The sequence below is a fragment of the Charadrius vociferus genome, unplaced genomic scaffold (assembly GCF_000708025.1).
Source record: "Charadrius vociferus isolate BGI_N301 unplaced genomic scaffold, ASM70802v2 scaffold375, whole genome shotgun sequence".
Classification (NCBI taxonomy): domain Eukaryota; kingdom Metazoa; phylum Chordata; class Aves; order Charadriiformes; family Charadriidae; genus Charadrius; species Charadrius vociferus.
In genome coordinates this window covers 1,365,010-1,391,522 of record NW_009648440.1, presented here as the reverse complement: position 1 = coordinate 1,391,522, position 26,513 = coordinate 1,365,010, and the positions used below count along the sequence as shown (strand labels likewise).

At 40.9% G+C, this 26,513-nt stretch overlaps 1 protein-coding gene across 1 annotated transcript in view; it reads right to left on the bottom strand.

The window, feature by feature from the left end:
- Nucleotides 1-20,357, bottom strand: part of DSP (desmoplakin) — a 29,078-nt gene extending 8,721 nt beyond the window's left edge. The window contains exons 1-19 of the mRNA XM_009885427.1: nucleotides 20,262-20,357; nucleotides 18,418-18,566; nucleotides 17,912-18,086; nucleotides 15,132-15,260; nucleotides 13,888-13,938; nucleotides 12,743-12,904; nucleotides 11,695-11,799; nucleotides 10,360-10,455; nucleotides 10,021-10,146; nucleotides 9,281-9,433; nucleotides 7,587-7,741; nucleotides 7,052-7,178; nucleotides 6,323-6,527; nucleotides 5,596-5,813; nucleotides 4,634-4,800; nucleotides 4,169-4,307; nucleotides 2,636-2,829; nucleotides 1,591-1,753; nucleotides 917-1,000 (exon numbers count right to left, since the gene is read on the bottom strand). Of these exons, the coding sequence (XP_009883729.1) occupies nucleotides 917-1,000; nucleotides 1,591-1,753; nucleotides 2,636-2,829; nucleotides 4,169-4,307; nucleotides 4,634-4,800; nucleotides 5,596-5,813; nucleotides 6,323-6,527; nucleotides 7,052-7,178; nucleotides 7,587-7,741; nucleotides 9,281-9,433; nucleotides 10,021-10,146; nucleotides 10,360-10,455; nucleotides 11,695-11,799; nucleotides 12,743-12,904; nucleotides 13,888-13,938; nucleotides 15,132-15,260; nucleotides 17,912-18,086; nucleotides 18,418-18,566; nucleotides 20,262-20,288 (2,625 nt within the window). The 5' untranslated portion in view covers nucleotides 20,289-20,357. The remainder of the gene's footprint in view (nucleotides 1-916; nucleotides 1,001-1,590; nucleotides 1,754-2,635; nucleotides 2,830-4,168; nucleotides 4,308-4,633; nucleotides 4,801-5,595; nucleotides 5,814-6,322; nucleotides 6,528-7,051; nucleotides 7,179-7,586; nucleotides 7,742-9,280; nucleotides 9,434-10,020; nucleotides 10,147-10,359; nucleotides 10,456-11,694; nucleotides 11,800-12,742; nucleotides 12,905-13,887; nucleotides 13,939-15,131; nucleotides 15,261-17,911; nucleotides 18,087-18,417; nucleotides 18,567-20,261) is intronic.
- Between the last annotated feature and the right edge of the window lie 6,156 nt (nucleotides 20,358-26,513).

Genomic DNA, 26,513 nt, shown 5'->3' with positions numbered 1-26,513 from the left:
CCAAGGATCTCTCTGGCAATCTGCATTTCCCAAAATGTGAATAAAGTTTTGGGGTTGTTTTGTGTTGGGGTTTTTTTTGTTTTGTTTGTTTGTTTTTGTGGGGTTTTTTTTAAATGAAAAGCTACCTTTTCCTTGTTTATATCTCTGGCCATGTACAGATGAGCCCGTATCATAAACAGAAGCTCATCAATTCAAGTACCACTGTGGAGACTCATAGAGGAGAATGACAAAGGGAAAAAGAGAAAAAAAATTTTACAAAAAAGGGAAGATGCATTTTTCCATCAGTTGATGGCTAACCCTAGGTGAAAAAGATTCATGGGATCAACTGGTCTGGGTACTGTTATCAACCAAAACTTCATCAGAAATAACTGTCTCTGTATTTCTTTCATATCACATACACCACACCATGTATATAGCAAGATCTTTGTCACAGAAAGTAAGATTGAGCTGGAGAAAGCATGGATATAAAGATGACAAAACTGCCAAGACCACAAAATCATTCCCTTTATATCATCTTGGTTTTCATGGCTATTGAACACCATTCCTCCTGCTAATCTGCATTTGTCTTGCCTCCTAGACCAGGTCCTAATCAGACCTAATTTCTAAGCTACTAATCTCTTCTCTACTCCCTTGATTTTTTAACATGTGAACTGGAAAGTGTGGTCTGGCTAGAAGGAGGCTTTGATTCTCCTGAAGAGAAGCTCTCACTGGTATCTCCTGCATCATTCTGTGGTCTTCAGGTGACAAGTACACAAATTGCTTTCATTATATTTTTGTACACACAAGTGCTTCACCCCAGCAATTTCTGCACACACACACCAGGGAGCTGACATTTCACCTGCCAGGAGAGTAGAGACAATGGGATGAGCCTGACCATGAAAAACCACACCCCATAAAAATGCTGAAATCCAAGTACCTTAATTGCAGCTGAGCACTGATCTGCGTGCTTGAGAAGCTCCTCAACTTTGTCTCGCTTCCCACAGATTTCATTGTGCAAGTTCTGTCAAGAAAAAAGTGAGCTGTGAAGAACTCCCTCAAGATTCGCCAGTATCTCCTCCTGTACATGTTGCCTCCATCAGAAGGCACCAGATGAGACCACTGCAACCCCAGAGGTTTAGACCCAAATGGTAGCTGCGCAGTTTTTACACTGGCAAGCTTCCTGTGCATGAGAAGGTTGTTCTCAGCAAGAACACCTAGCAACTGAACAACCCCCAGGGCTGAGGAGGAAAGTTCCTTGACTTTAGCTTAGATGTATTTCGTCACTTTTTATTTTTATGGTATAATTTGTCCCATAAGTTGCACCATCACACAGTCCCTTGAATTAATTCAAAACTGGTATGTGTAAGTGTCAGTGATCATGCAGGAGCAAAAAAAGAGTCTTGTTCATAATCTATAGCAGTGCTGACAAAGTAATGAGGATAATATCCTCTCTCCTGCCTTCTACCCATGTGGTGTTTTTTGGTAGCTTGCGTACTTTATAATTCAAAACAGGCCACTGTACTGTAGGCTGCATTGATACTGATATTTTCTGAATAGCAAAACAATTTAAAATCCAGGTTTTTGAAGACAACTCATTCAGGTGCTGAATACCTTCTGATCATGTAGATATCTCATGATAGCGTTGCAATCGCACAGCTTCATGGACTCAATAGAATCCTGCCTGCGCTTGGCATCACAGATCCATTTGCACAGAGCCTGGTAGAGATCTCGGTAAGTTTTCAGCTGTTTGATCTGCCTTTCTAAATCCCATGATCTAGAGAAAAAAAAACAAAAAACCAACAAAGAAAATTGTCAAAATGGAAAGTGCATTCTCTTTGTCTCTCTTTAAACATTTTTCAGAAATAAGACACGGTAATAAACTATGTAAAACTATGGGAAGCTCTAAAAGGAGATTCTGAACAAAAATTTCAAATAAATGACAATTGTCCTGGTCATTAGTCAGCCAACATGGGGTTTTAGTGCCTCACTTTTGAGGAACTCTGAAATACACAAAGGCTGCCACTTCCTGTCAACTGAGGGATGGATAAAACCTTGCAGTTATAAGAGTCAAGTTCACTGACTTCAGTATTCTTGTTCTCAATTTTCACCAAAACCACTAGTAGCCAGCCAATTTTTATTACTAGGACTAGATTTTGGCCTGAAGTAAAAACAAAACAAAAACACACCACACCCCAAAAAAAACCCCACAAACAATCAGAATATGCCTTCAGTAAAATAAAGCATTAGAAAAAATAATTGTGGGATTTTTTTTTACTTAATTCTTAGTGTTAATTTTTTTACTGTCAGGTACATGGTATTCAGGAATCAGCATGGTTGCTTTGTTTGAGGGGGAAAATGCTGACTGGAAGTACTTAATCCAAGAACATTAGCAAGAATTAAAAAAAATAATTAGAACAACTGCTTAGCACATAGGTTATACATTTTCACAAATAACTACATTTTCCTGCTTGGCCTTACACAATCCCTTTTAAAGTATGTTCAACCTATTCACAGTTGCTCTAGTCTTACTGCCCTGAGTCATAATTTGTCCTTTGGAAGTGATGAGTAGTGCACATCAGTTCTTTTAGACTCACTGTTAAAATTATCTTAGTAACAATAGCAATAAGGAAGAAGCTATTAGAAAATATGATCAAACCTGTTATCTATCTGCTTATCAGCTCTCTGCCAGCGGTCTATTAGCTGGGTAACTTTGTCACAGAATTTTCCAATGTCCATGTCATACAGGGTATATGACTGGCAAGACTGTGAGTGAATCTGAAGCGTTTTCTGTAGCTCATTTTCCAGGGCATTCAGTAGTGATTTCTTCATGTTTAGGTCTGCTTTCATTTTCTAGAGAAAAACAAAAATGCTGTCATATGTTGATGGTTAAATTCCTCTCAAGAATAAAACAATAGGCACAATGTATTGGGATCTAAAGATTTTGTTTCTGATTCAGTAAGGTATGTACACTGATGTCAGCAGGACTTAATATATTTAAAGTGAAACACCTACTTTGGTAGGACTTTAGAATGTGTTGTTACACTCAGTCTTAAATAATTTGCTAAACCAAAGCCCTCTGCCATCATATTTTGTAGCTAAGATTTCCATTTCTAAGAACTATGTAGAGTAGTTACAAAACAAAAAAAAAAAACAGGGCAGAGCCTGCCTTACTTGTTCATAGAAACAATTGACTAGAAAATTTCACTGAAGTATAAAAGATTCCTGCACTTGCCATAGCTGTAGAATCAAGCCTCAGGATTGGCATATCTAGTTTTTAAATGTTACCTAAAAATCGGCACATATTTTTTTCCCCTGTTTACATTTTTATAAACATATTGCATGGAGATGTTTCCTTACACACACACTTGTTTGTGTGTACATACTGGCATACTGTGGGGTATCGCCTAATGGCGTACGTAGTGCAGGCGGTGGTCTGCCTTGCATCACCTAGTCGCAGGGATGACTGCATTCTTTGGTAATATGCTCAAGCATTTTTTTTGTGTAGCTCAAATTTACACCAGCTAAGAACAACTCCCAACAACTCAACTGCAGCTCTCATTTAACATGATAAAATGGTAACCTGTTTGTGCTCCATTTGTGCCACCTACACACTTTTTCCCTACTACACCTGAGAACAGGAAAGAATGAAAGAGTCCCTATTCTCCCAAAGTGCATAAAAGGACCGGCTCAATGCCAGATAAAGACTGGTTCTGCAAGCCAACTTTGTGCTCAGCAAAGCAGTTACTCTGCCTTCTCCCCTTGTACAGGATGGATAGTTCTCACTCTAAGATTTGAAATGGACTCTATGGCAAAACCAGGACACGCAATAACCCTCAAATTTACTTGTTACAACTAGATGACAAGGCCAATTAACAAGTCTTTTTGCAAGAAAAGAGGTATTTCCTTCAAATCTAGCTTCATAAATGATACAAATAAACACAGATAATTTTGTACAGAAATGGGTTACGGAGACCTTCCATGCCACTGGCTTTTCTGTGGGGGGATGGAAGTAGTAATGCATAAATTCCTTCTAATAATTTGCAAAAGCATCATATGTCTATGTCATAAAATACAACAGGATCCACATTTCCATCTCCTGTGGTTTCAGAAAGGTTTCACCCAGTTCAATAGCCCAGTGCTGGCAGCTATCAGTTTTGGCTTGCTGTGTCCTTGGGTCTTGGCCTCTCACCTTCAGACAAGCCCGATAAGCCTCCACTTTATCAAGATCCAAAGGAACAGTCTCCTCTTCAGAAAGCCTGACTTCAAAAACTCTGATCACATCTTCTGTTTGTAGAATAATCTGGAGCAGACACCTCAGTGCATTCAAGCTAAAACAAATAATACAAGACAAAATCTGTTATGGACTGGGCCAGGAAAGGTGAAATTTCTAGTTAATTGCAGATCATTAGTTAAAGAGAATAGACAATACAGAAGAAATATCAGTGTTTTCTTACCTGTCTAAGTAGCCAGTTTTTTTTTTAAAGTCGTCCAGAAAAGGGAAGAAGTTAAGATAAGTGTCTGTTTCTACCCACATGTACAGCATTTGTAGGAAAGAAGGTGTAATTTTACACTACTGGTGACAAAAGGCAGGTTTCTAGACTAAGAATTATGGAAGAAAGTAAATGATTTATTGCTATGAACTCCATTTTCTTACCTGTCTAAGTAGCCAGCAGAAACACCATTAATATTTTCCAGTTTTTGAAATAGGGCATTTATCTCTGACTGCAAGTACACATACTTTTCACAGCCTCTGAAGTTAGGCAGCAAATCCTTATGCTTATTGAGGGTTTCAGCCATTATTTGAGAGTCATTCTGCACACCCTAAGGAAAGAGAATGCCCGATTTACACATTTTTGGTGGCTGAATGATCATTCTACAGTACATATGCAATTGGTCTCCTTATCCAAATAGTCCACTGTTATCTAACCAGCCTGACTGAGGACTGAACCAGTGTCAGAGCCTGCTTTCTTCAAGGTAAGTAACATTGGGCAGTTTCTTTTCTGCACAGTCCACAACAGGCAATACCTCTCTTTGAGCACCTCATCCACTCTAAAACAGCTCTGTTGAAAGCAGAGCGCTTCACTGCCAGCTGCCTACTGCACTCAGTAGACGTGCAGAGGTCCTGCTGCTCTTAAGACCTTTGCAACCTCATTGCCTCAGGGGAATTTCTCATATACTGAACCTGTTCTCTTTTCTTACTAATCTTCTCTCCAGTCTCCTTCAAATCTTAAAAACTGGGAGAGGGAGTTTGTAAGCCTCATCTATCCACTCTGCATCCCACAGACAGCACTTCAGAGGTAGGTGGCAAAGTGGGGTCCATGCAAGGATATTAATAGTGCTTTAACCTGGATGAGGCCTAACATGAGCTCATGTCCACTTGACAACACGCTTTCTGTATTCTTTGCCTGACAGAATTTGACTTCTAAAATCCAAGAGTCAACTTTTTCTACATAGGAGCTAAATTCCAATTCAAATCATCACGGTTAGCTTCTAATTGAGAATTTTCTGCTCAGGATGTATGTGTTTCCCAGCTGATCAGAAATACAATAGCAACATGCTCTGCAACACTGAGCATCTGAAGCTCAGTATGACTCTAAGAAAAGCATCCACAGTTACCTCTAAGTCCTTTATTCTGACTGAAAAGTCATGCACAGCCCCTTGATCCACTCCAAGAGGAGCTCTTTGAACCATCCGAATCTCAGAAGCTTCAATCTGACGCCGAAGTTTCTGGAGCTCCATCAGCAGCCAGGCCTCTTGCTTCTCATGTTCTCGGTTTCTCTCATTAACGATAATAGTGTTTGAGGAACCCAGAGGACAGGTCTCAGTTGGGACCACTGTAAAATGAATTGGATAAATGTCAACTGCAAGAGAACTGAGCACCTCATATATAAAGCCAATGCAGTGCCAAAGTGACATAAGCACTGATTTGATCTGTAGAACTGAGACCAGGTAGAAGATCTGAGCCCTTAGGCAGCTGTTTCGAGTAATGAAATCTCCCCTTCACAAAAAGAGAAATTTGTTTCGTCAAATGCAGCAGTGAAGTTTTGCTTCCTAATAACTGAAAACATAACAGATGGACTAATTACTCTCATTTTCCCAGCAAGTTCCGTGAACTTCAGAGGACTATTCCCAGATTCACACCACAGGAAGGAAGAACAAAACATACTCTTCCCTGCACATGGCCAGTTTTGTTATGTTGGAAAACAGCAGCACAATTCTTGAATATGTTTCCATTCATACATTAATGAGAACATTTTCACATAAAAAGAATGCACCACCACCCCCCAAAGAAATCCAAGCAGTACAATCTCTAAAAAAAAAAAAACCCCGAAGGATGACAAACCTGTTTGTGGCTGCCTTGGTTGATTGGGCAGCTGTATAATCAAGGTTTGGTAGTGCTTCTGAGCATCAGTAAACTGAGACTGGATCTTCCGCTTGTCTTCATCACCAAACATCTCTGAGCCTTGGCTGTTCCTTAGGAATTCTTGATAATGGATCTCCAGGTCAGTTATTATTTTTTGGTAATCTTCCTTACGCATAGTTTTCAGCTGAAATGAGGAAGAAGAGAATTTTGAAAAAAGAAGCAATTGGGGAAGGTTTGTGACTAGGTAATCATAAGGAACAAACTAATACCCCTATAGAAAAAATACAAAGGAATCGTATTTTAAAATAAAAACTACCCAGGCTGCCTCTAAAATTACAGTGCTAGAAGTGCCCTCTGAGCTAATCTATTCTTGTTATAGCCATTTCATAAGTTCAGAATAGTTTGAAATTCTACCTCTTACTCTGCCTATCCATTCCCTTGCACAGCGGGAACAAGTACAGCAAGTATGCAATAAATCTCCCTAGCTAATTTTCCCATTTATCCCTATCATGTTTGAATGTGAAAGCATTTTGCTTCTCCTTTAATAAAACAACAACTTCCATATATAACTGTGCAACCCAGCAAAAGGAAGGCCCACGGTTTTGCAGAATCTACATCTGCACAGGACAAAGCAAGCACTGTTCAGGACACCAGAGGTCAGGTCACTGGATGTTCCCAGTCTACAGGTAAAGCCAACTGGAGTCTTACCTTGGCAATAGTCATCGCTCTGATTTTCTCAATGTCAATCATGCAATAATGCCAAGATACCAGGCTCTTCATGTTGATATACAGCTGGTTCCACAAAGCTAAAATAGCTTCGTAGTACTGCTCAATTCTGAGATGAGAAAAGAAATTTCATGGTCAAAATGTGTTTGTCCTTGTAGCATAGCTACAAAACAGCCCAAGAAATATCCACCAGATATGGAGTGTGTTAAGGCTTGTTGTCTACTAGAAAAAAAACTTGGAAATTAATTTATTCATGACTTACATTATTAGAGATGAGAAAAACCTTATAAAAGTTAAGTTTTAAATATTTTTAGATCCCAGCCTAAATCCCAACAAGCTTCACTTAAGTAAATTTCCTCAAACAAGGGTCTAGTCCTTAATCCCCGCCCTCTCCCCCACAGAGTGCAGGGGCACTCTGATCAAGGCACAGACCAGATTTTGTGGTTGGTTGCTATTTTGAGCAAAGTCATTCTATTTAATCCCCGTGGTAAGTGTCCAAACCCGGGCAGCAACTCACTTGGTAGCAAGATCCACTGCTAATGGATTGGGGGGTGGGATGATAAGACTAACAGATGGCACCAGCATATCCACTCCTCCGGGGCCAGTCACCAGCCACTTGCTGCGCTCGTTATTGTCCTTCAGGATACATTCATCTCCTTTGCGCACTGTTTTCTGTAAGGAATGCAGAAAAACATTTTTTTCTTTAGTTAACTAAGATGGGGTTTCTAGGAGAGACAGACAAGGAAGATGCATCTAGATCACAGAAGTGGGACTGTTTCTCAGCTGCCAGGTTTGGGTGTGCATCTTGGCTTCATACCAGGGCAAGAGACCAACCCCTTCTCCCTGAATCTGGTTTCCATGTGAAGAAAACCCAAGAAAACCAAGGGGGAGCCACAGAACACACTGAGCAGTTTCCAGTCCAGTTGACCATCAAACTTGGGGCTTGCCATTACAAGCCTCGAAGGCCAAGCATGGACACATGGCCACAGTAAGTTATGCAAACATGTATGGCTGTAAGCCAGTGAGCTGGGGGTGTAAGGATGCTTAGCGCTGCCTCCATATTTGCGAAGAGACTGGGAGCAAGTGCAGCAGAACTAGATCCACTAGACCCAGCCTCCAGAAATCCTGACACCCTGCAGCCATGGGTGTGGCCATGGTGCAGGTTAAAACTCAGTAATATCCAAGAGGGGGAAGCTCCTCCTATCATTTATCCTGACGGGACTCTCTCATTCCATCACACCTCTACAGCCAGCAGATAGATTTTTGATAGAACTAGTAAAAGGCCACAGGATTTGCATTGACCTGACCACGCAGGGGCTCCAGACTTGTCTGGGCTTACCTTCACCTGAGCAGAAATTAGCATGCTTAACTCTAAAAGCAATTGCCAAGCAGTCAGGTAACCCTTGTCTAAATTTGTTTAGCTTTGCTTATAGTAGCAACAAGTCCTGAACTTCTGTGACTCTGGAATAAAAGGTGGTACAGAAGACCACAGACACAGAGTGGATAGCAGAAACCCCAGACCATAAACACAAATCACAGTGGTCAATTACTGGTCACTGCAGGAGTGCAATGTAGTGAATCAGGTAAAACGAGTTTTACAGATAACAGAACAGGAAAACCGGATAGTTGAGAACCAGTGAAGAGAAAGAGCACATAAGCAGAAAATGCATCTAAGCAGACTATTAAGAAAAAAAAAAGAAAAAAAAAAACAGAAATAAACTTAGGTAGCCCCAGTACTGAGAAGGAAAAAGACACAACCATCAATTTCATACTCCATCCAGCAAAAAACTCAGGATACCAATGACTTATTGTACATTCCCTCATTTTGTTAGATCAAGTGTTGACCTAAAGACCCAGACGGACACTGGAAGGGTGAGCAATCACCAAAAGAAAGGGGTAGATGCTGGGAAGCATCTGTATAACAACCTTAACCAAATTATCAATGAAACTTCTCTGTGCTAATTTGAACTATGAGTATTAATGCTATTTAATGGACTGATAACAATCATTTTGACCAAATTTATTAACCAACCAGAACCTAGCTTGTTCATTCTTAATTGCATGAAAGTCAGACCTTTTTCATCCAAGAAATTTAAATGCTGATGAAAAGCAAAGCGGTTACACCTATCAGCTCAACAGTTTGTTTACTAAATCATTTGCCATGTTCTAGTTTACATGATGTTCATTATCAGCCAAAAAGGGATACAGTACCAGATCCTGCTTGTAGTCACACAGAGCCTTGAGGATAATGGGCTTGTTACTCCGGTAGTCTGGGTTACGTGGCTTCAACTGCACAATCTTCTTGGATTTATTCACCAAACTCTGCACTTGCCTCTTGTATTCAAGAATTCTCTCTCGTTCATTCTGCAAAAATTAATTAGATGTTAAAAAATTCATTCTAAAAAGAATTTCCTAACAACAAAAACCAAAGTAGTAACTACTCTCTCAAACCTGACTTCATCAACTGCCCTTTTACATCACTGACCATTTTCCTCCAGTATATTCAATTTGGAACTGTACGATGAGTAAACAGTTACCTTAAAAAGCTACAAGTTAAGTCCTTTCAAAGAGACTACAGTGATAGAAAGTGGCACAATGAATCATTATTAAATGCACTTATCCTTTGAGGCAAAATCTATTGTATCACCTCTGAATGAAAGTCTTTCCTTTTTTAAATTTTTTAGCACGTCAGAAACTTGGGAATTTGTTGGGCTCATTCCAGATTTACAAAGAAATCAAAGTTCCCAAACAGTATTACACAAATGAAAATAACACCGATCTATTTGTAGGCTTTCCTAAGAAATGGGCAGGAATGTACCATTATGGTTTCAAGTTCATACAGTCCTGTACATAAACATTGCAGTACACCTGAGTTTACATTTGGTATCTGAAGAGGGCAACTGATTACCAAGAAAAGCAGAACATAACCTGTCAGGTGAGTGTGACAGTACCTCCAGCTCTTTGATCTGCTCCAGCAAAGACTGCAGTGACATGCTCTTATCACAGATGAACTTCTTTCTGATGGAGTCTTGTAAGTTTTTCAGGTAGCACTCTGTGGCTTGGGCCTCTTCAAAGAACTACAGGAGAAAAGTTGTGATTTCAGATGTACACAGCTCTTAAAAATGTCTGATAAAAATCAATTCCCAGTACACATCTGGCAGAATGTTAGCATTTACAGTATGGTAACAGTGAGTTATGGATTGTGCATGGATTTCAGTACAGAAAAAAATATCTGTGATGGGATTACACTTTTAACAAAAGTAGTGTGAATTCTCCACATCACTACTCACCTGGAAGTAAGCCGCATTCTCTTTCAGATGAACATCAATGCATTTGGTGATCTGAAGAATCCAGCTCCACTGGGTTTGTAATGTATCCATGTAGGCCTAACAAAAATAGTAATATACAGAACTCAAACCACCACGTTGATCTCCCTCCCATACCTAGACTCAAGCAAAACTATTTATGCTCCACATAAATGCAAATGAAAAATCTGCTAAAACAAATTCATGCACACCGGAATAATGTAATTCATGCAAATAGTTGCCCAACTTCTAAGCATCTACCTAACTGAAAAGATTTAAATACCTGCTTGTGGGATGCAGAGAGAAATTTGTTCATGACTTGAATTTTGTTTGATCAGCATAAAGCCTGAAGTGCATGAACAAAAAGGGGTGAAATGCACAAAGAGTAGTGCAAATAAAATATTTCAATTGCAAATTGTCATATTCTTCTTCCAAGGAAGACTGTCAAACATGATTTTTTAATGATTAATATTTTTTAATTCAAACTTCTCAAGTACTCCTCATGTATATTCTTTAGAAAATTACACACAACTTTTACTTCGCTGCTGGACCTTACAAGGATCTTTCCTTTAAGGCAGAAACTGACCACAGAAGAAATATGAATGGTGATTTTACACAACATGATAACAGTTAACAAAGTAAATACACTGAAAAGCAGAAAGGACTCCTTTTTTTCCCCCCTATTAGCTTCTTTCAGTTTCAGGGTTCTTATGCACTCTCAGAACTATAACAACTCCAGCATTTCCTAGTAAAATAAGATTTTCTAAATTGTTGCAGACTTTGTAATTGAAAGGTAAATATACACCAAGATGTGAAGGCAAAAATGTCTTGGCTAAGCTGTAGAAATGCACTATGAATTTCAGTTGCAGAAAGTACTTGCACCTGGATTAAATATAAACCCTCAAAGGGTGTGGCTTTCTTCAAATCATGCCTACTAAGATAGCAGAAGAACAACAACATGGCCTTTCTACCATAAATTCCACTGCACTGTAGTCAACTCAAACAAGACAGAGCAATTTCAATACATCAGACAACTCCCTAAGCCTCGTATTAATTTTTACATGCAGCTATCATCAAATTTGATAGCAATGAGAGCTCTACCCATAGCTCTTAAGAGCCTGCAGTTGTTGTGGCCAGGTTTGCAGAGGAAGGCAGTAACATTTATTAGAGCAGCTCAGAGCTGGATAAAAATGGACATGCTTTTTGTCAGGCAAACCCTTCTCAGGTCCAAATGCAGCACTTCATTTGCAGACTTTCACTGAGAACTTTTCCCATACCGCAACTAAAGGAGCAAGTGAAATCATGCAAAGTATAACTCACCTCGATTTTGTCTGATGCAGGGTGCTGGTTGAGCACTAGCTGGTCACTTTCTTGCTTTAGCTTGTTGAGTTCTTTTTCTTTAAGCTCCAGTTCACTCATGCGTTTCTAAACAACCAAAACACAGCATTAAACAAGCCCCCCAGGATACACTCACAGGATTACTGACTTAAAATCTTCCAGATAGTTGTGATAATGTAAAATTATGCCTGCTAACACTACATAGTAATTCTACTCAGTGTACTGAAGTTAATTATGAAGACAGCAGAATCAAAGAAGAAGGTATAATCATCTCAGTCCTAGTCTCTAGGCTTGCCGCTTCACAGAGCAAAGCATCCAAAGCGCTGCCTTTCGTAGGAATGATGGAAGCAAAAATGACTGCATCTTACAACATTCAGAACAACTGAACTAAAAAAAAATAAAAAGTAATTTCCTTAATAGTGTCAACTTTCATTCCCTTTTCAATTTGCTGATCAGCACCAATATTGGTTAAAGAAACATACATGTTCAACTTCCCTACATATCCACAGAAGACAGGGAGCAGTGCAAACTACCTCTGACCATCAGCTCAGTGCGCTGCTGGCAAAATCATCAGAGGAACAGAGCAGTTCCCTCTGGTATAGCTCTACTTCCTGGTGAGAGACAATCAGGGCCAAATACGGGGTCCCCCTAACCCCTACATAGTCCTAACAGGGAGAATTAAACTGCTTGATTCAAGTCCCTTAGTTCAGCATGCCAACATAATGACTGTGTGCACAATTTACATGCGATTACTAGTCCACAGCAGACTACTGATAAGGCCAGCTTCCAAAGGCAAAAGAAACCATGACAACTGGTTGAATGGGAGCACAATCTTCCACTAGATGTCCAATCTTGACTCAAAAGGTTGTCACACAGTACTTAATCCAAAAGTGTTGATAAAAATCCCCAGGAACTTGTAAAGAGTGCAGAAATGCCTGTCCTGTGATCAGTTCCCTTGAGGCAGGCTGTTCCTCCCTCACTATCCCAAAAGAGGGCCCACGGAAAGCATGGGGAGATTGAGCTGTCTTACAGAGAAGGCCTCCTGCTTCCTGGCGATGTCAGTGTTTCTGTCACTCCAGTCGTAGAGAAGCTCCTCTTCCTCACAGTCATTGATCCACATGATCTCTCTGCTGGTGGCTTGGATGAGGTTCTGAAATTGACGGAGCTGATCCATTCTTTCAAAGGAGTATTTCTGCAAGGAATTCCAGAAATGAGAAGCCATGAAGACAGAAACTCCTGTGCTGGGTGGAGAAGGGGAAGCCAAGAGCACAGCATGTCCTTTTTTTTTTTTTTTAATAAAATAACAGTAAAACCAAACATCTATAAAACCTACTGGCAATGGACAGCAGATAATGTGCCTGGTTTTATAAAACTATGAAACCTGCTGTCAATGGACAGTGGACAATGTGTCTGGATTTATAGAACAATGGGAACCTGAAGTCAGCTGCTTCCGAAAGTCATTTCAAACACAAGTGTAGCAGACATGTAGGCAAGCAAGCAAAAAGACATGGGGAAAAATACAGGAAATGTCTGAACATTTAACATCATTTTTACTTGCATTTGCTGCTCATAGTACATTGTTGATGTTGTAGCAGCACCTTTTTCACAGATGACACTTAATGAAAAGATTCCTTCTCTGTCCTCAAGTCAAAATACACATCCCATTGCTCGGAATGCATTCAGGAATCAGCCTCCAATCCCAAAGGTTAAAGCTGCCATTTGCACAAGATTCTCACTGTATTTTACATGAAGATCCAAAGCAGAGAAGATGCACAGCCCTACACAGAATTTCGTTCTAATCCCACGTTTGAGTAACTTTTGAAGTTTCATATATAGACTAACTTCATCGCTACATTTACTCCCATTAAGGAGGCAGAGTCCTACTCTTCACCTGCGTAGTGACCAATTCCCTTCACCAGGTGCAAACTAGAAACTTCCTTGTGAGGGTAACTCAATTATACACCAGGTAATGAATTAATCTCAAGTTCATGACTCCAACTGAACCTTATAGAAACTGCAAAGCGCTGTCAGTTTACTGCTGAACAGAATTATTTAAATACATATCTGTCACTCTGTTGAAACCTGAAGTGTCCCTTGACTATCACACAGATGTTAATAAAGCAAAAAGAGCATTCATCATAGAGCTTATCAGACATGAACACATCTCATGCTCACCAGAAGTCCTTCATATTCTTCTTCCAGCTGATGAACCGCAGCCTTCTCCCGCTGAAATAGAGACAGCAAGTATTTAGTGAGCCTTTTAAAGTTGCCTATTTGCCAATATTTCCTTTACAGTGTCAGTATCGTAATGTTATAACTACAGGCTGTAAACTGCAAACGCCTGCAAGAGACATAGGTGAGTAGCAGATCTGCATGGCTGGAGGACCACAAAAAGTATAAAACCAAGGCTTGGACAAACTTACTTCCCTCAGGGATGCTTTCTACATAAGCAAGGTTGCACATACCCCTGTAATACCAAAACAGTTCCCGAAACTGGATCTCTTTTATACCAAACTCCTAGACAGCCATGGGGAAACAGCTAGTCCTAGAGCTAGTTTTGGAGATTATGAAGTAGTATAAACTACGATGTGAGCAGGAGATTCCAATTTTTATTCACATTTCTATGGCTGGGAACCTGCACAACCTTGGAACTGGTATTCCATAGGGCCAGACTATCACCATTCCTATTTGAAGCAGAATGGAAAAGGGAGTAACACTCCTTCCACCAGCCTGGCTGAGAGATCAGAGTTCCGGAATGGAGTGCCTTCTCTTTAGATCCAACTCTCTCTCTTCCTATCTGTGTGGGCAATTAACAGAAAAGAAGAATAGGAATGAAGTAAGCCTATTCTCTCCTATACCTAGCTGCTGGGCTGATGGGAAAGTTAACCACTGCATTTTCAGTTTTGTCTTTATTCCAATCACAATATCCAGGGGGAAACAGAAGCCTCAGAGGGGCTAAGGAAAAAAAAAAATCCACGAAAAAGCCCACACCTAAGAAAAGCTCTAAGCTTTGCCCAGAATTTTGGCATTTTTCACAGAAATTCCCTCATTACTCAATGCTGTATCTAAGCACCCACCTTATCCTTTCACTTTCTTGTTTTCATGTAACTAGACAGAAAGTAAGAATAATCATTCTTAGCCATTCTCACAAAATGTTGCAATATTTATTTGCCAGCCTTGGTACACAACAACAAAATGTTAAATAGCTACTAATTTTTCATTTTAAAATTCTGGGGAAAGAAGTGAAACACAAAATAATAATGAAATAATAAATATTAGGGTGAAAGTCATTGCTATCATGACACCAGTGCTTTCTGAAGAGAAGCTGAGCTACTTAGATTTCCTTTTTGTAGCGGAACACCGGTGAGCCAATGATGTAAATCTAGACCAAGCAACGTGTAAGGGAAGACAGTAATTACCAGATCTGTTTTGACTTTGTCCAGGTGCCAGCGATAGTCTCCAATGGCATTGTGAGTCCTCCTATGGTCACCAATTTGTTGCTCAATGGATGCTGCATCAAACCCCCATTTCACTAGCTCCATTTCAGCCTAGGAGAAAGAGACAGTATTTGTACTTTCATTTCCAACATTATCTAAATCAGACCATAAAAGAATTGAGCTGAAGGAAACATGACTATGCAGTAGAGAGTAAAACTGAACAAAGGGAAGTTCAGAATAGGGGGTTACAATTTCTTAAAATTGTCATCACTTAAACTGTGTGACAGGCTCCCAAAGTAAAAGAAACAAAGTAGGGAAAATATTTAAGTTGCTTAAAATTACACTAGATGAAGCACACTTAGTAGTGTATTTTCATCTGTTTTCTTTGGACCAAACTGTTCTTTTATATTCTACAGTATAGTTACATTCTTATCACTCTGAAAACAAATTATGACTTAATCAAACAATGCTATTCATGCAATCCATGTGAAAATCCCAGAGTCAAGTTCTGTAGCCCAGTACGCTACGTTTCCATTTTAATTATGTTCATGTAAATGCCAATAACTTCAGCTAAATGCAGTCAAATTAAATGAAAAAACAGATTATTATAGAACGTGGTTTTTGTCTTGCATTTTGGCAACATTTATTGTAGGATGCCGAGTGAAAATCTCTAGGAACAGCCTTTGAAAAACAGTAATACATCTGGATAATTACTAACTCTAAAACTACCTGACTGCAGTTCTTTGTTTCATTATTTTCACATATTAAAAGCCACTGAATTCATAATTCAGGTCCTCAAACTCCAAATCATCTTTTATGCTGTAAAGACACACTCCACCTCTGTCTGAACTCCTGTCTGCGCACGCGCACAGTAAAGAAATAGGTATCTTAATCTTGGGTTGGAACCAAATTTGGTAATTACCAGCCTGAAGCCAAATCTCTATGAGTCAACAGATGACAATAAAGCCCAAACCATGCTCAAGCATAGGGCTTCAAAGGCAGTGTTGAAAACGATCCAAGAAACAAAACCATATTGCATTCAGCCATCTAAAAGTTACAGGACTTTGACCCTTGTCATTATATTTAAACAGTCTAAAGAGTCTGCAGTGACAGCAGCAGTCCTGGCTGGCTGCCAGTACATGAACAAAGGCTGTCTGGATTTCACTACACTTTCCCTAATTCTGCACTGGAAATTTGACCGACTCTCCTATCACCTGATTCTTCTGTCAGCAAACCATCCGGACAGCAAACACAAAAACACCAGCAGAAAACCACAGCTGCTCAGACCTTTTTCCCACATCTCACCATGTTACTAGGAGAAACATTATCCTGGTCCCAATGTGAGCAGGTAATGAGACACAGCCAGGCATGGTGGGAAGAAGAGGCATGGTGGAAAGTTTTCCCTCAGAAAACTCAAAAGCCGAACAGGGAGCTAAGTGCTTACTGGTCCCACATCAGCTTTGCCTTAAGGACTGAAGAAGGGAGCGTGAGCAAGCCTTTGACTTTCACAGTTTTTGTGCGGGAACACAGTTATAAAGCGCTTGCTTATGCTCCCTGTGCTTAGCGAGGGGTGTCTGAGCAGGGTGTCACGTGGCATCTTTGGGAGGTGCAGCATGTTCGCAGTCTTTCATTACTGGAAGCGTTCCCAGTGTCTGTCCAATATCACTCCTCAAACCATGGCAGGTCTGATGATTAGCCAGCTCTCCCACAGTGTGTATAGAGCGATCATATCTGCTGTTGCTCTCCTGGCATGATGCTTATACACGTTAGCACTCAAGGAGTGCATCTCCACTTCCCCTGCTTCCTCCAAAACCTGCCACGCTATGGGAGGGCACTGAAAGACTAGACTATGACTAGCACTCATAAAAGTATGGGAACTGTACAGAGCTCTCCCCTCCTCATCTGGCTTCCATAGCAGCCACCTGGCAAACGCCATACGCAGATAACAATGACAGGGTCACTAAGAAACAGCCTAATAAAGAGAGAACAAAATAATGCAATTTCAATTTACAAGGCATCTGTAAAGTATAACTTCAGCCAACTTGTTCTGTCCTCCCTACCCATCTCTCAGAAAGGGCTGTCTACCCACAAACACACAACTTTCACTTCAGCAGCACAAAACCAGGCTACAGGCTCTCAACATGTGTTTTCTACTCCAGGTTACATCATCAACAACTGTGCACGTGCAATTTTATTCTGTGCATGCAACAGATACACACGAAAATGCTGAAGCTGGTATTTCAGCAGTGACTTCCGAAAGTCAAGTCCTGTGGCAATCAGCTCTACCTTCTGGCTCTCACTGTGATAAAGATAGATTAGAGGGGGAGAACAACTGTAAAATACCAGACAATGGTTAAATCGGTGAAGCTGGCCCTACCTGTGTAAAGGGTTAAGATAAATACGAATCATAAAGGAAACCTGCAGAAGAAAGGAAGGAAATATCAAGCATAATAATCTCTAACGCAAACATGCCAATGCCTTTTGTTGTGTTAACAGCTGTGTCTCATTTAGCTTTCAAATCTAACTTTCACACTTTTTCCTCTGTAAAAGAAGACCTCAAATTCATGTTCATATTTCAGTGGAAACTCACTACATGGACAATACCACAATTTAAAAAATAAAAAGAGGAATTTGAGATAATATACAAGCGTTCACGTGTACTCTTAATTTTCTACTGGCACCCAAAACATTACTGCACGCGAGGTGACATTCATAAACACCACCAGGTCTTAGCCTTGTCTCTGGATTTTGCACAGATTTACCTTCTGCTGCCTCATCCAGTTTAAACATTCACTTGTGACACGTTTCGTGTACTCATCCCAGCCTGAGCCACTCTGAGAGGAGTAGCAACCACCACCTTTGGAGCTGGCCCTCCTGGCACGAGGAACACTGATGGCTTTGTACAAGGCACGCATTTGCTCTTGAAGTTGAAGCAGCCTGAAAAGGAAGGAACCAGTTAGCATCTATGAGGAAAATAACCAGAAAACATGGAAACAACACAATTCATCTCTCCCACTGGACCACCAGGTATTCAAACAAAGTGCTGAAAGCACAGGCTGTGGAAAAAATATATTTAAAATTTCATAGGGACAACCAAGGTGGGAAATTCTGTAAGAAATATGTTACTGCAGTGCCCTTCTCCATGTTAGCATGCCCCAAACAAGCCCAATTGACTTCTGTCACATCCTGCAACACCAGGAAAGGTGAGCACTTGAGACACCACAAACTCATCAACCACATTCCCTCCTCAGCCCTTCCCTGGCAATACCTTTTCTGATACATTTCACAGGGTTGGCCCATCTGCCTCATCTCTCTGATCAGCCCATCCAAGATATCCATTTGGTCATTTGCCTGCGCAAAACACTCTTCCAGATCTCTGTTCCCTCTAATCTGAACACCATCCCCATATTTCAATTCCTAAAAGAAAAGAAAAAAAGAAAAAAAAAAGAGATGGGAGATTGAAGTAAATATTAATCACCTAAGCTTAAGCATGGTTGTTTTAAAAGAAATGTTATGGGGACCAATTATTTTTAAGAAGCGTGATAGGTTTCAACTGCTGGGTCTCTGATTGTCAGTTTTAACTGGCAGAAGGCCCATCGATCCAGTATCATTGGAAAGTCCTTATTACAAATAAAATATAAAAGAAAATTATTAAAACATAATAACAACCAAACCTTTCCATAAAGAACAGAACACCCTGACTGATGTTTGTTTCAGCAGAGCCAAGGCTTCACACAGTGTGCTAAGCTTTTAAGACCTTATGCTTTGGTGTTTAGAGGGCAAGAAGCAAACACACTGTCCTAGTGGGAGTTGGTAGATATTGTTCCTGATTTTTCAGAAGTTTCTCTGAGGTTCTAAGACTTACAGACATTGCTCCTGCCCTGCAAAAATGTAGACTGCACCCTCTCTACCTAGGACCAGCTCCATGCCCAGTCACATTTGCATCCCATCTTATCACCCAAAGTCTAGGCAAAGAGCCCTCCCAGTGCAGTGGATCACAGTATAGTCATGGTGCTTCGAGCAGGAAGACATAACTTTTTGATCTCATCCCACACTGACACAGCCATGCTGAACAAAACATAACCCAGCTGTGATTTGATTTGAAAATAAAATGTTGATGGACCTCATTACTTTGTCCCTCAGAAAGAAAAGAAAAAAAATAAGCAATGCATGTTGTGGCACCAAGCTGGAGCTAAACATTACTTTCTTTTAACTTCAATGGAATAATATTAATCCTTAACAAGAGGCAGTATTTACTCTGGCATTGATTTTTATATAAACATGCTCACACGTGCTGTATTTCTGAAAAGGAAATGAACTTCTAACCACAGACTTCATTCCTGAACAAATTTTATGTCCCCAGGGGGACCAGAAGTGTGCATTAAATCACATTAAATCACAGGTTTTTGGATGTCAGTGGCCTCAGCACCAGGATGCACTCACCACCCTGCACCTCCTCTGACTTCAGCTTAGGAACAGAGGACACCCCATGTTTGCCAGGACTGAATCTAGTGTCAGTGAGTAACCCGCCCCCAGGCACTATGCGTTTATATCAGTGTAGCATACAGGAAAGATCATCTCTATGCATTTGGGATGAAACAGTCAAGAAGATTTTAATATGGTTTCATACACTTCTTCAGGAATCGTCTGGAAAAATGAAATAAAGGTAATGAAAGTTTTTCCTATGGTGGTTCAGGTTCTTTATGGCCCAGAAAATGATGATGATATTCTACAGGACACACTAAGAGACTGTAAGTGGTCATAACATTATTAACAGTTGTTTACACTGACAGTGGCCTTGATCTAAAACTTAAAAATAAGATGCAGTCAAATCTGTTTGAAGGGTAGGGTTTTAAAAAAATAAATAAATCAAGAAGTCCCCATTTTCTTAATCAGACACGTGTCAATCAGTTTTACTGAACACTGAGTGCAGACAGAGGAGGGAGACCTAGGAAGGCAGTGCATTATTCCACTCCCAGTTGCCCCACACAAACAGCTGAAAGGGGAGAAAGGAGATGAAGAAGCAGAGCCTGTGAGTCCAGATAACAATGCAGCATTCATTCCCTGTAATATTCATAATCACTTTTGATAAGAAGAACAAGAAGCACTCACGGGTTGTACTATGAGCTCAGCTCGCATCAGGCAATCCGAACAGTTTTGTAAAAGCTCCTGGATGGTGTTTTGGCGTCTGGACACTGTACAGGTCCCATTTTGACTGTTGTCGGGGAGAAGAAGAAGATGAAGTTAAGTACAGAGTAATCACACATTTTGAAGAGACAAAAGAAACAGAAATTTGGAACAGCTAAGGGAAGTTACATGGAATAATCCATCTCATCTAGCGTCACAGAGACACATGCTTTATCTGGCCCTCCCGCATTATTGCGCTGTGAAGTTTTAATACCAATTCCAGAGCCACTTTATAATTCTATAATGGCAGGCATGAACTGACTTTGCCACAGGATATAGCAGAAGGTGGAAACTGGCATGCCATAAAGGAGAAAGTTCTTCCAGTACAGGTATTTGTACCTTTGATAGACAAAACTTTGGCACCATTACAGTGAGAATGAATTATTCACAATCCTTGTTAAAGTCAATACATTAGAAAATAGCCTTTGCATTGTATGTGTTATCACACCAGCCATCAAATGTCAGGGCATAAAAGGAAAGCAGGATCCTCTGCTCCACAAGTGCATGAGCACACACATCCATACAAGCGTACAAAGAGCCCTTTTATCAGCAGAAAGGCATGAAGCTAGTGCAGCGTCTTAAGAAGGAACTGAAAGATGCACAAGCCTCTACAAAAACAGATGTAGGCCCTGGAGTTAGAGAACATGCTTTTTTACAAATAAATGAAGTGGGAGCTTGGGGGTTCCAAGTAAAACTCCAGAACAAAAAACACTAGTGGGGGAAAAAGCCAAGATAGATAATGGGGTCATTACTGTCTTGCACATAATCTACTGCATCCATACCGCCAGAAGGTTGCTTTTCCAGCACTTGGGATTCAGCCACCAAAGCAAGCTGCTGCTAGTTGAATGTGGGTGAGGTGCTTCAAGCAAGGAATCATTCCTTGCTGATGGAATCAGAGCTGCCAAGCAAGCCCAGGCAGCTCCCAAACCAAAGCACTTGCCAGTGAAACTAAAATAAACCACTACTAAGAGACAGTAAGAAACTGAGACGCTTCCAAGCCTTGCCCAGTTTTCAAACTCATGTGCTCGCAGTAGGTAACCTTTTCCATTACAAATCACTGAAGGCCTAAACCTTCCATACCACACTAACGTCAAAAAGACTATCGGTGCAAACCTCTCCAGCTCAGAGCCAGCAAGTCATATGGATTCAATGGAAGTCTTTCCACTGGCTTCAACAGTGTCTGACCACCCTTCTCAAAAGGAATTGTGACAATGTGAAAAACCTGACAGAGCTGCCTTTGGAAAAATCACCGCAGTGGTGAGAAATGTTCAATGTCATATTTTTAAGAGCCCTTCTGCAATATGTGCAGCTGGTGCTTCAGCAGCCTGCTATTCTCCTATTAGCTCTTCTTGAACAAGTGGAAAAAGTTTGAGCAACTTTTCACCAGCTTCTCTCAATACCAGGGCGTAGACTCTCAAACACAGAGACAGGACTGGAGAATCACTGGGTGACTTAAAACAAGCTGTACACATGCAACTCCTGCCCTGCACTGTGACCCCTTGGCTGCACAAATGCTATGACCTACTGTGCTATGCACCCCTGTATATCTTGGAAACATCTTAAAGAAAACAACTGTAAAAAATAACGTATGGGTCTGATTTTGTGCCAGGCTTCCCGTCAGCTTCCTTTTCAAAATCATTCCTTCTCCTTAGGCATCTCTGTTGTGTTTGGATCTAGAAGTATCTGACTGCATCTAAAATTTACATTTAATTATACCCACAATTATTTTCATGACTGAAACATAATAAAGGAGAGGAACCTTCCAAGCAATTTTCTCTTTTTAGAACATCAGAAGAGTACCTTTTCTTCAATTGCTTTTTCAATCATCTCCTGACAGCTATAAATGCCGGATATCCATTAAAGCCAAAAGAACTATAGAGGGGGACCACAATTCTACTGTAATAACTCGGTGTATCTCCACTGGCTTAAGTGTAACTTCAATGACCTCAAAGGCATTACTTCACTCTGAGAAGAGGTCTAAACGATGACTGTCATAGTTAACACACTAAGAAATTGTGATGAAAAGCTATTTTCAAATAAATCAAAAACTATTTAAAAGATACAAAAAGTAGAACTACAGGTATTTTGTGTTCATCCGATGATGTTAGACTACCACATCCAGAATTATTGTCCAAATAAAAAAAGTTGGAAAACTGAAGATGGTTTAGTATAGATGCACAGAACTGTTTCAAAGGCAGGAACAGTTGCCTTAAAGTGGGAGGCGTAAGCACACCCTATTTAGACCTTCAAATGAAGATCTACAAGCTACTTTTTTTACAGTTCACGGGGACCTGCACAAGAAGAAAGCAGCAAGCATTTAAGACTCTCCAATCTAGTAGATCAAGACATAACCAAAATAATGGCAGAATCCAAAGCAATACAAACTGAAACCAAAAAAGAGCACACTACTTTATCAATGCTGCTTTTCACACCTTGGATGTCAGTTTTGTTGTTAAACAACTAACTGTTTTGCTAGTCAAAATCCTGAGATCAATACTAGGATAATGGGCGAAAAGGTAGTGGCCTGTTAAAGGCAGCTGATGACACTGGGTGAGCTAATGGCTTTCAAATCCATCAGCTGACCAAACAGAGCTACACCAGGTTACAGAGCATACCCAGAGACAACAGGTGCCAGTACAGGAGCTCACGTTTGATGGCATAGCTCCACCAAGTCAACAGGACTCAAAAGACTTCATATCCGAAGAGGATTTAGTTGTACAAACATACTCAAGAAGGGCATAAATCAACCTCTGAACTTAGAAAATAAAAATACTTAGCAAGACAATACCTCAACATATATTGGTTGATATATCAGATGGCACTAGCACTATCTCATATGGACGCATCTTCAATACTTTTCACCCCTGTGAAAGGAGAGTACCTCATAAGCACTTTCAAAGGCCCTCATTGTAATATTCCTCTCATTAAAGCCAACAGGCCTTTAATGGAAACAAGTAGATCAAAGCAGAAACCCCAATGCAGAGTAAGCAGACATCCAACCTTGAGGCAGAAGGAAACAGCCAGCCAAAGGAAAAACCAACACATATCCAACACAGTGGCATAAGGAAAAAAAAAAAAATGGACTAAAGAAACCGAGGCAAACCCTAACCCCTGGAACATGCTACACAGCATCGCAACGTGGAGGCAAGAACAAAGCTGGATTTTCAAAGTACAACCATATAACCTAAGTCATATATAAAAACACATTTATATCCCTCAGAAAGATGTAAGACCCTGACAAGCCTCACAGGACACAGATTAAGTGGAGTACAACAGATGGTATTTTGTCAATGTTACTCTTGCTTCATCTGATTTTGTTTACATGAAACTGAATGAGTCTAAAGTAATGTTTGGTCATTGTAACAACTACTACAATTTGATTTAACTCTGGCAGCATCTAAAGCTCGAAACTGTGAATAGGATCACGCTGCACAAAACACTGTAAGCACACCACACAGTGAAAATATGGACAGGTTTTTCACTTGCTTTACTGCACCCCTGTAAACACAGTGTACATTTTCAACCATTCCAGCAGAAAGGGAAAGAACTGGAGCTTGGTCTTTTAGCAGGACTTGTAACACAAGAGTGCAGGGACTCCTGTCACTAATAAATACACAGATTCACAAGAATCCAACTATTTGCTGTACTGCTTTGTTTTTGTAAACCCTGAAGAACAGTGCTGAGTGAAACAGCCTGGACTGCTTCAAACCTTAACTGCCTATTTGTCCCTACAACTCAAAATTTTAGACCGTGACACTTATTTGGAAGGCAACTCATGAATTTCAAAAAGATGCTATTAAACTGAGTTCTTTATTAAAATGACTTAGTTTTAATAATCATTAACTATTAAAGGAACAAAGGAAAACAAAGGTGGCTAGCGTCTTTGTTTTAAAATTATGAGAAAACTTCAAAACACAGAAGAATCACTTTTATTTGGGACTTTAAAATGCAGCCCTGTATTTCTCTACTGCCAGAAGAACCCTAGGAAAGGCACAGCACCTTCGTGTTGTCGTCATTCTGTACAGGAGCCACCCTGCTTGCTGCATGTCAAGGCAGAATAGATTGCTCCCTTGCTATACTGCGCTCTTGCTCTCCCAGAGAGATGAGAGGCAGCCCAACCCTGGCTGCCACTGGTCTTTGGGCAGGATGGTAGCTCAGACAACATATCCTTGCTGCAATACACCCCACCTCAGCTAAACTCAGCTGTTACCTTACTGGTGAATCCTCGATTTCTGAACTTGGATTGCACTTAACTGTAAAGCAGTACCAGTGATCCTCACGAGACCCCCTGCTGTACAGAAACAAGGAATAACTACTCCTGCTTTTCATAAACGGGACTGAGAAACGCTCTCAAGGCCACACAATGAGTTATGAGAGTTGAGACAGACATGGCAAACCCAGTTGTGGCCACGTCCCTGGAACACAGCAGGGCTGACTGCTGCTGCTACTGACTTACTCAAGCAGTCGAAAGATTTCCTAAGTGATACATTTTGAATAAATGATATATCCTCTGTAAACACTCCGCTTGCACCCTTACAGGCCAAACCGAGTTGTCATTACCGAGGAACCTGAGGGGCAAGGAAGAAAGCCAGCTCCCTTCTGCTTTCTCATTTGCCTCCTGCTGCTGAAGACCTGTACACCCCCAGCATAAATGCCTGATACGTGGAGATTGCTCTGGTTTCTGCCTTTGTTAGTACACATCAAGAGGCTGCTGTGTTATCAGGGGGGCGATTAGCATCTAGAGAAGCAGGGCAAAGGAAACGAAAAAACACATCCAGCAGCTCTGCAGAGCCTTCCAGCAGCTTCACAGCTCCTTAAAGCTTTGGAAGCATAGACGGGACACTCTTGGCCCAAAGGTCCGATTTAGACAAAATCAGAATGATCCTTGTTGAATTTTCTGATTCTTCCACAAAACATTCAGCCTTTTACAAATTCAAAGATTTTTTTTTTCATTCAAAAAGTAAAGGAAGCTTTGAAAAGCTCTACTTGCAGGTCTAAAGTATTGAGCGACTCCCATAACTCAACACTGAGAGCAAAACAATAGCACTTCTTTTTCTCCTCCCTCCCCCCCCCTCAACTTGTTTGAACAAGCAATAGGATTACCTGGTATGCCCAGGGTAGGCAAGTTAGAAGAAAAACCTGACCTGGAATCTCCATTCCCAGCACACAGCCTGCACACACCACAGGACTAAACCACCGCCCATCTGCCGCTGCCTGACAGTTGGGTCTGTGTGCCCCTGGAAACACACAGGCATACGCTGACAAAAAGTAGCAAATCACAAAATCCATAAGAATATAACCAGAAACTAAAATACTATATAACACAGGGCTTTTCCTGCCCCGCTCAGAGAAGGTCAATGCAAGTATCAGAAATTGAGATTTTTGTTAACTGGGTTCCTCCCATGCGTCTCTGCTCATACTAGGATCAGTTCTGGCACACCACGGCCTCGACAAACTAGTCCCATCTGCGGAGCATGCACATAGACTAAGGCACGATGACAGGAAGCCTCAAAAGATGTCTGCATCTTGCATGATCAGGCTCTAAATACCATTAGAAATGTGCAAAAATTTAAGTCGCTAGTGAAATCTTAAGACCCCTGAGGTCAAGTGCCTTCAGAGCAAGCAGGGTTTCACAAGGGATCCTCCCACACCCATTCGCAGAAAATCCTGGCGCTTTTTCCCACTGGTATGAGTCACCAGGAGCATCACCAGGCACCCTTTCTAAAGGCCGTACCTGCCCGGTGCAGCAGGCTGCAGACACACTGCCTCTCCCACCTCCGGCTCTGGGAGAGGGAGGTACCGAATGCAAAGTCCAGCCAGGACCATGGAGATACACTTCTGCCGAAAAGCAGCCACTCCAAATGCAGCAAATCCCTCGCCTGACAGAGGCTTTCAGGCCTGCAAAGGTACCTAGCTTGAAATCTCACACACATACGTATGAAAAGGTGAGTTGGGAAATGTACAATCTGGCTTTCTTCTCATGGCATAGCAGTGTCACCAGCTGTTGCCAAGACCCATTTCTTGGCCAGATCAAGCACAGCGCAAGCTCTGCTGGTGTGGCAGGTATTCAGCAGCAATTCAGACACATTCCTCCCTCTCCATCTTCCCATGTTCTTGTTTGTCACAGGGCAGTTCGCTCCCCCCCCCCCCCCCCCTCCCGCGTGCACTCACAACTGC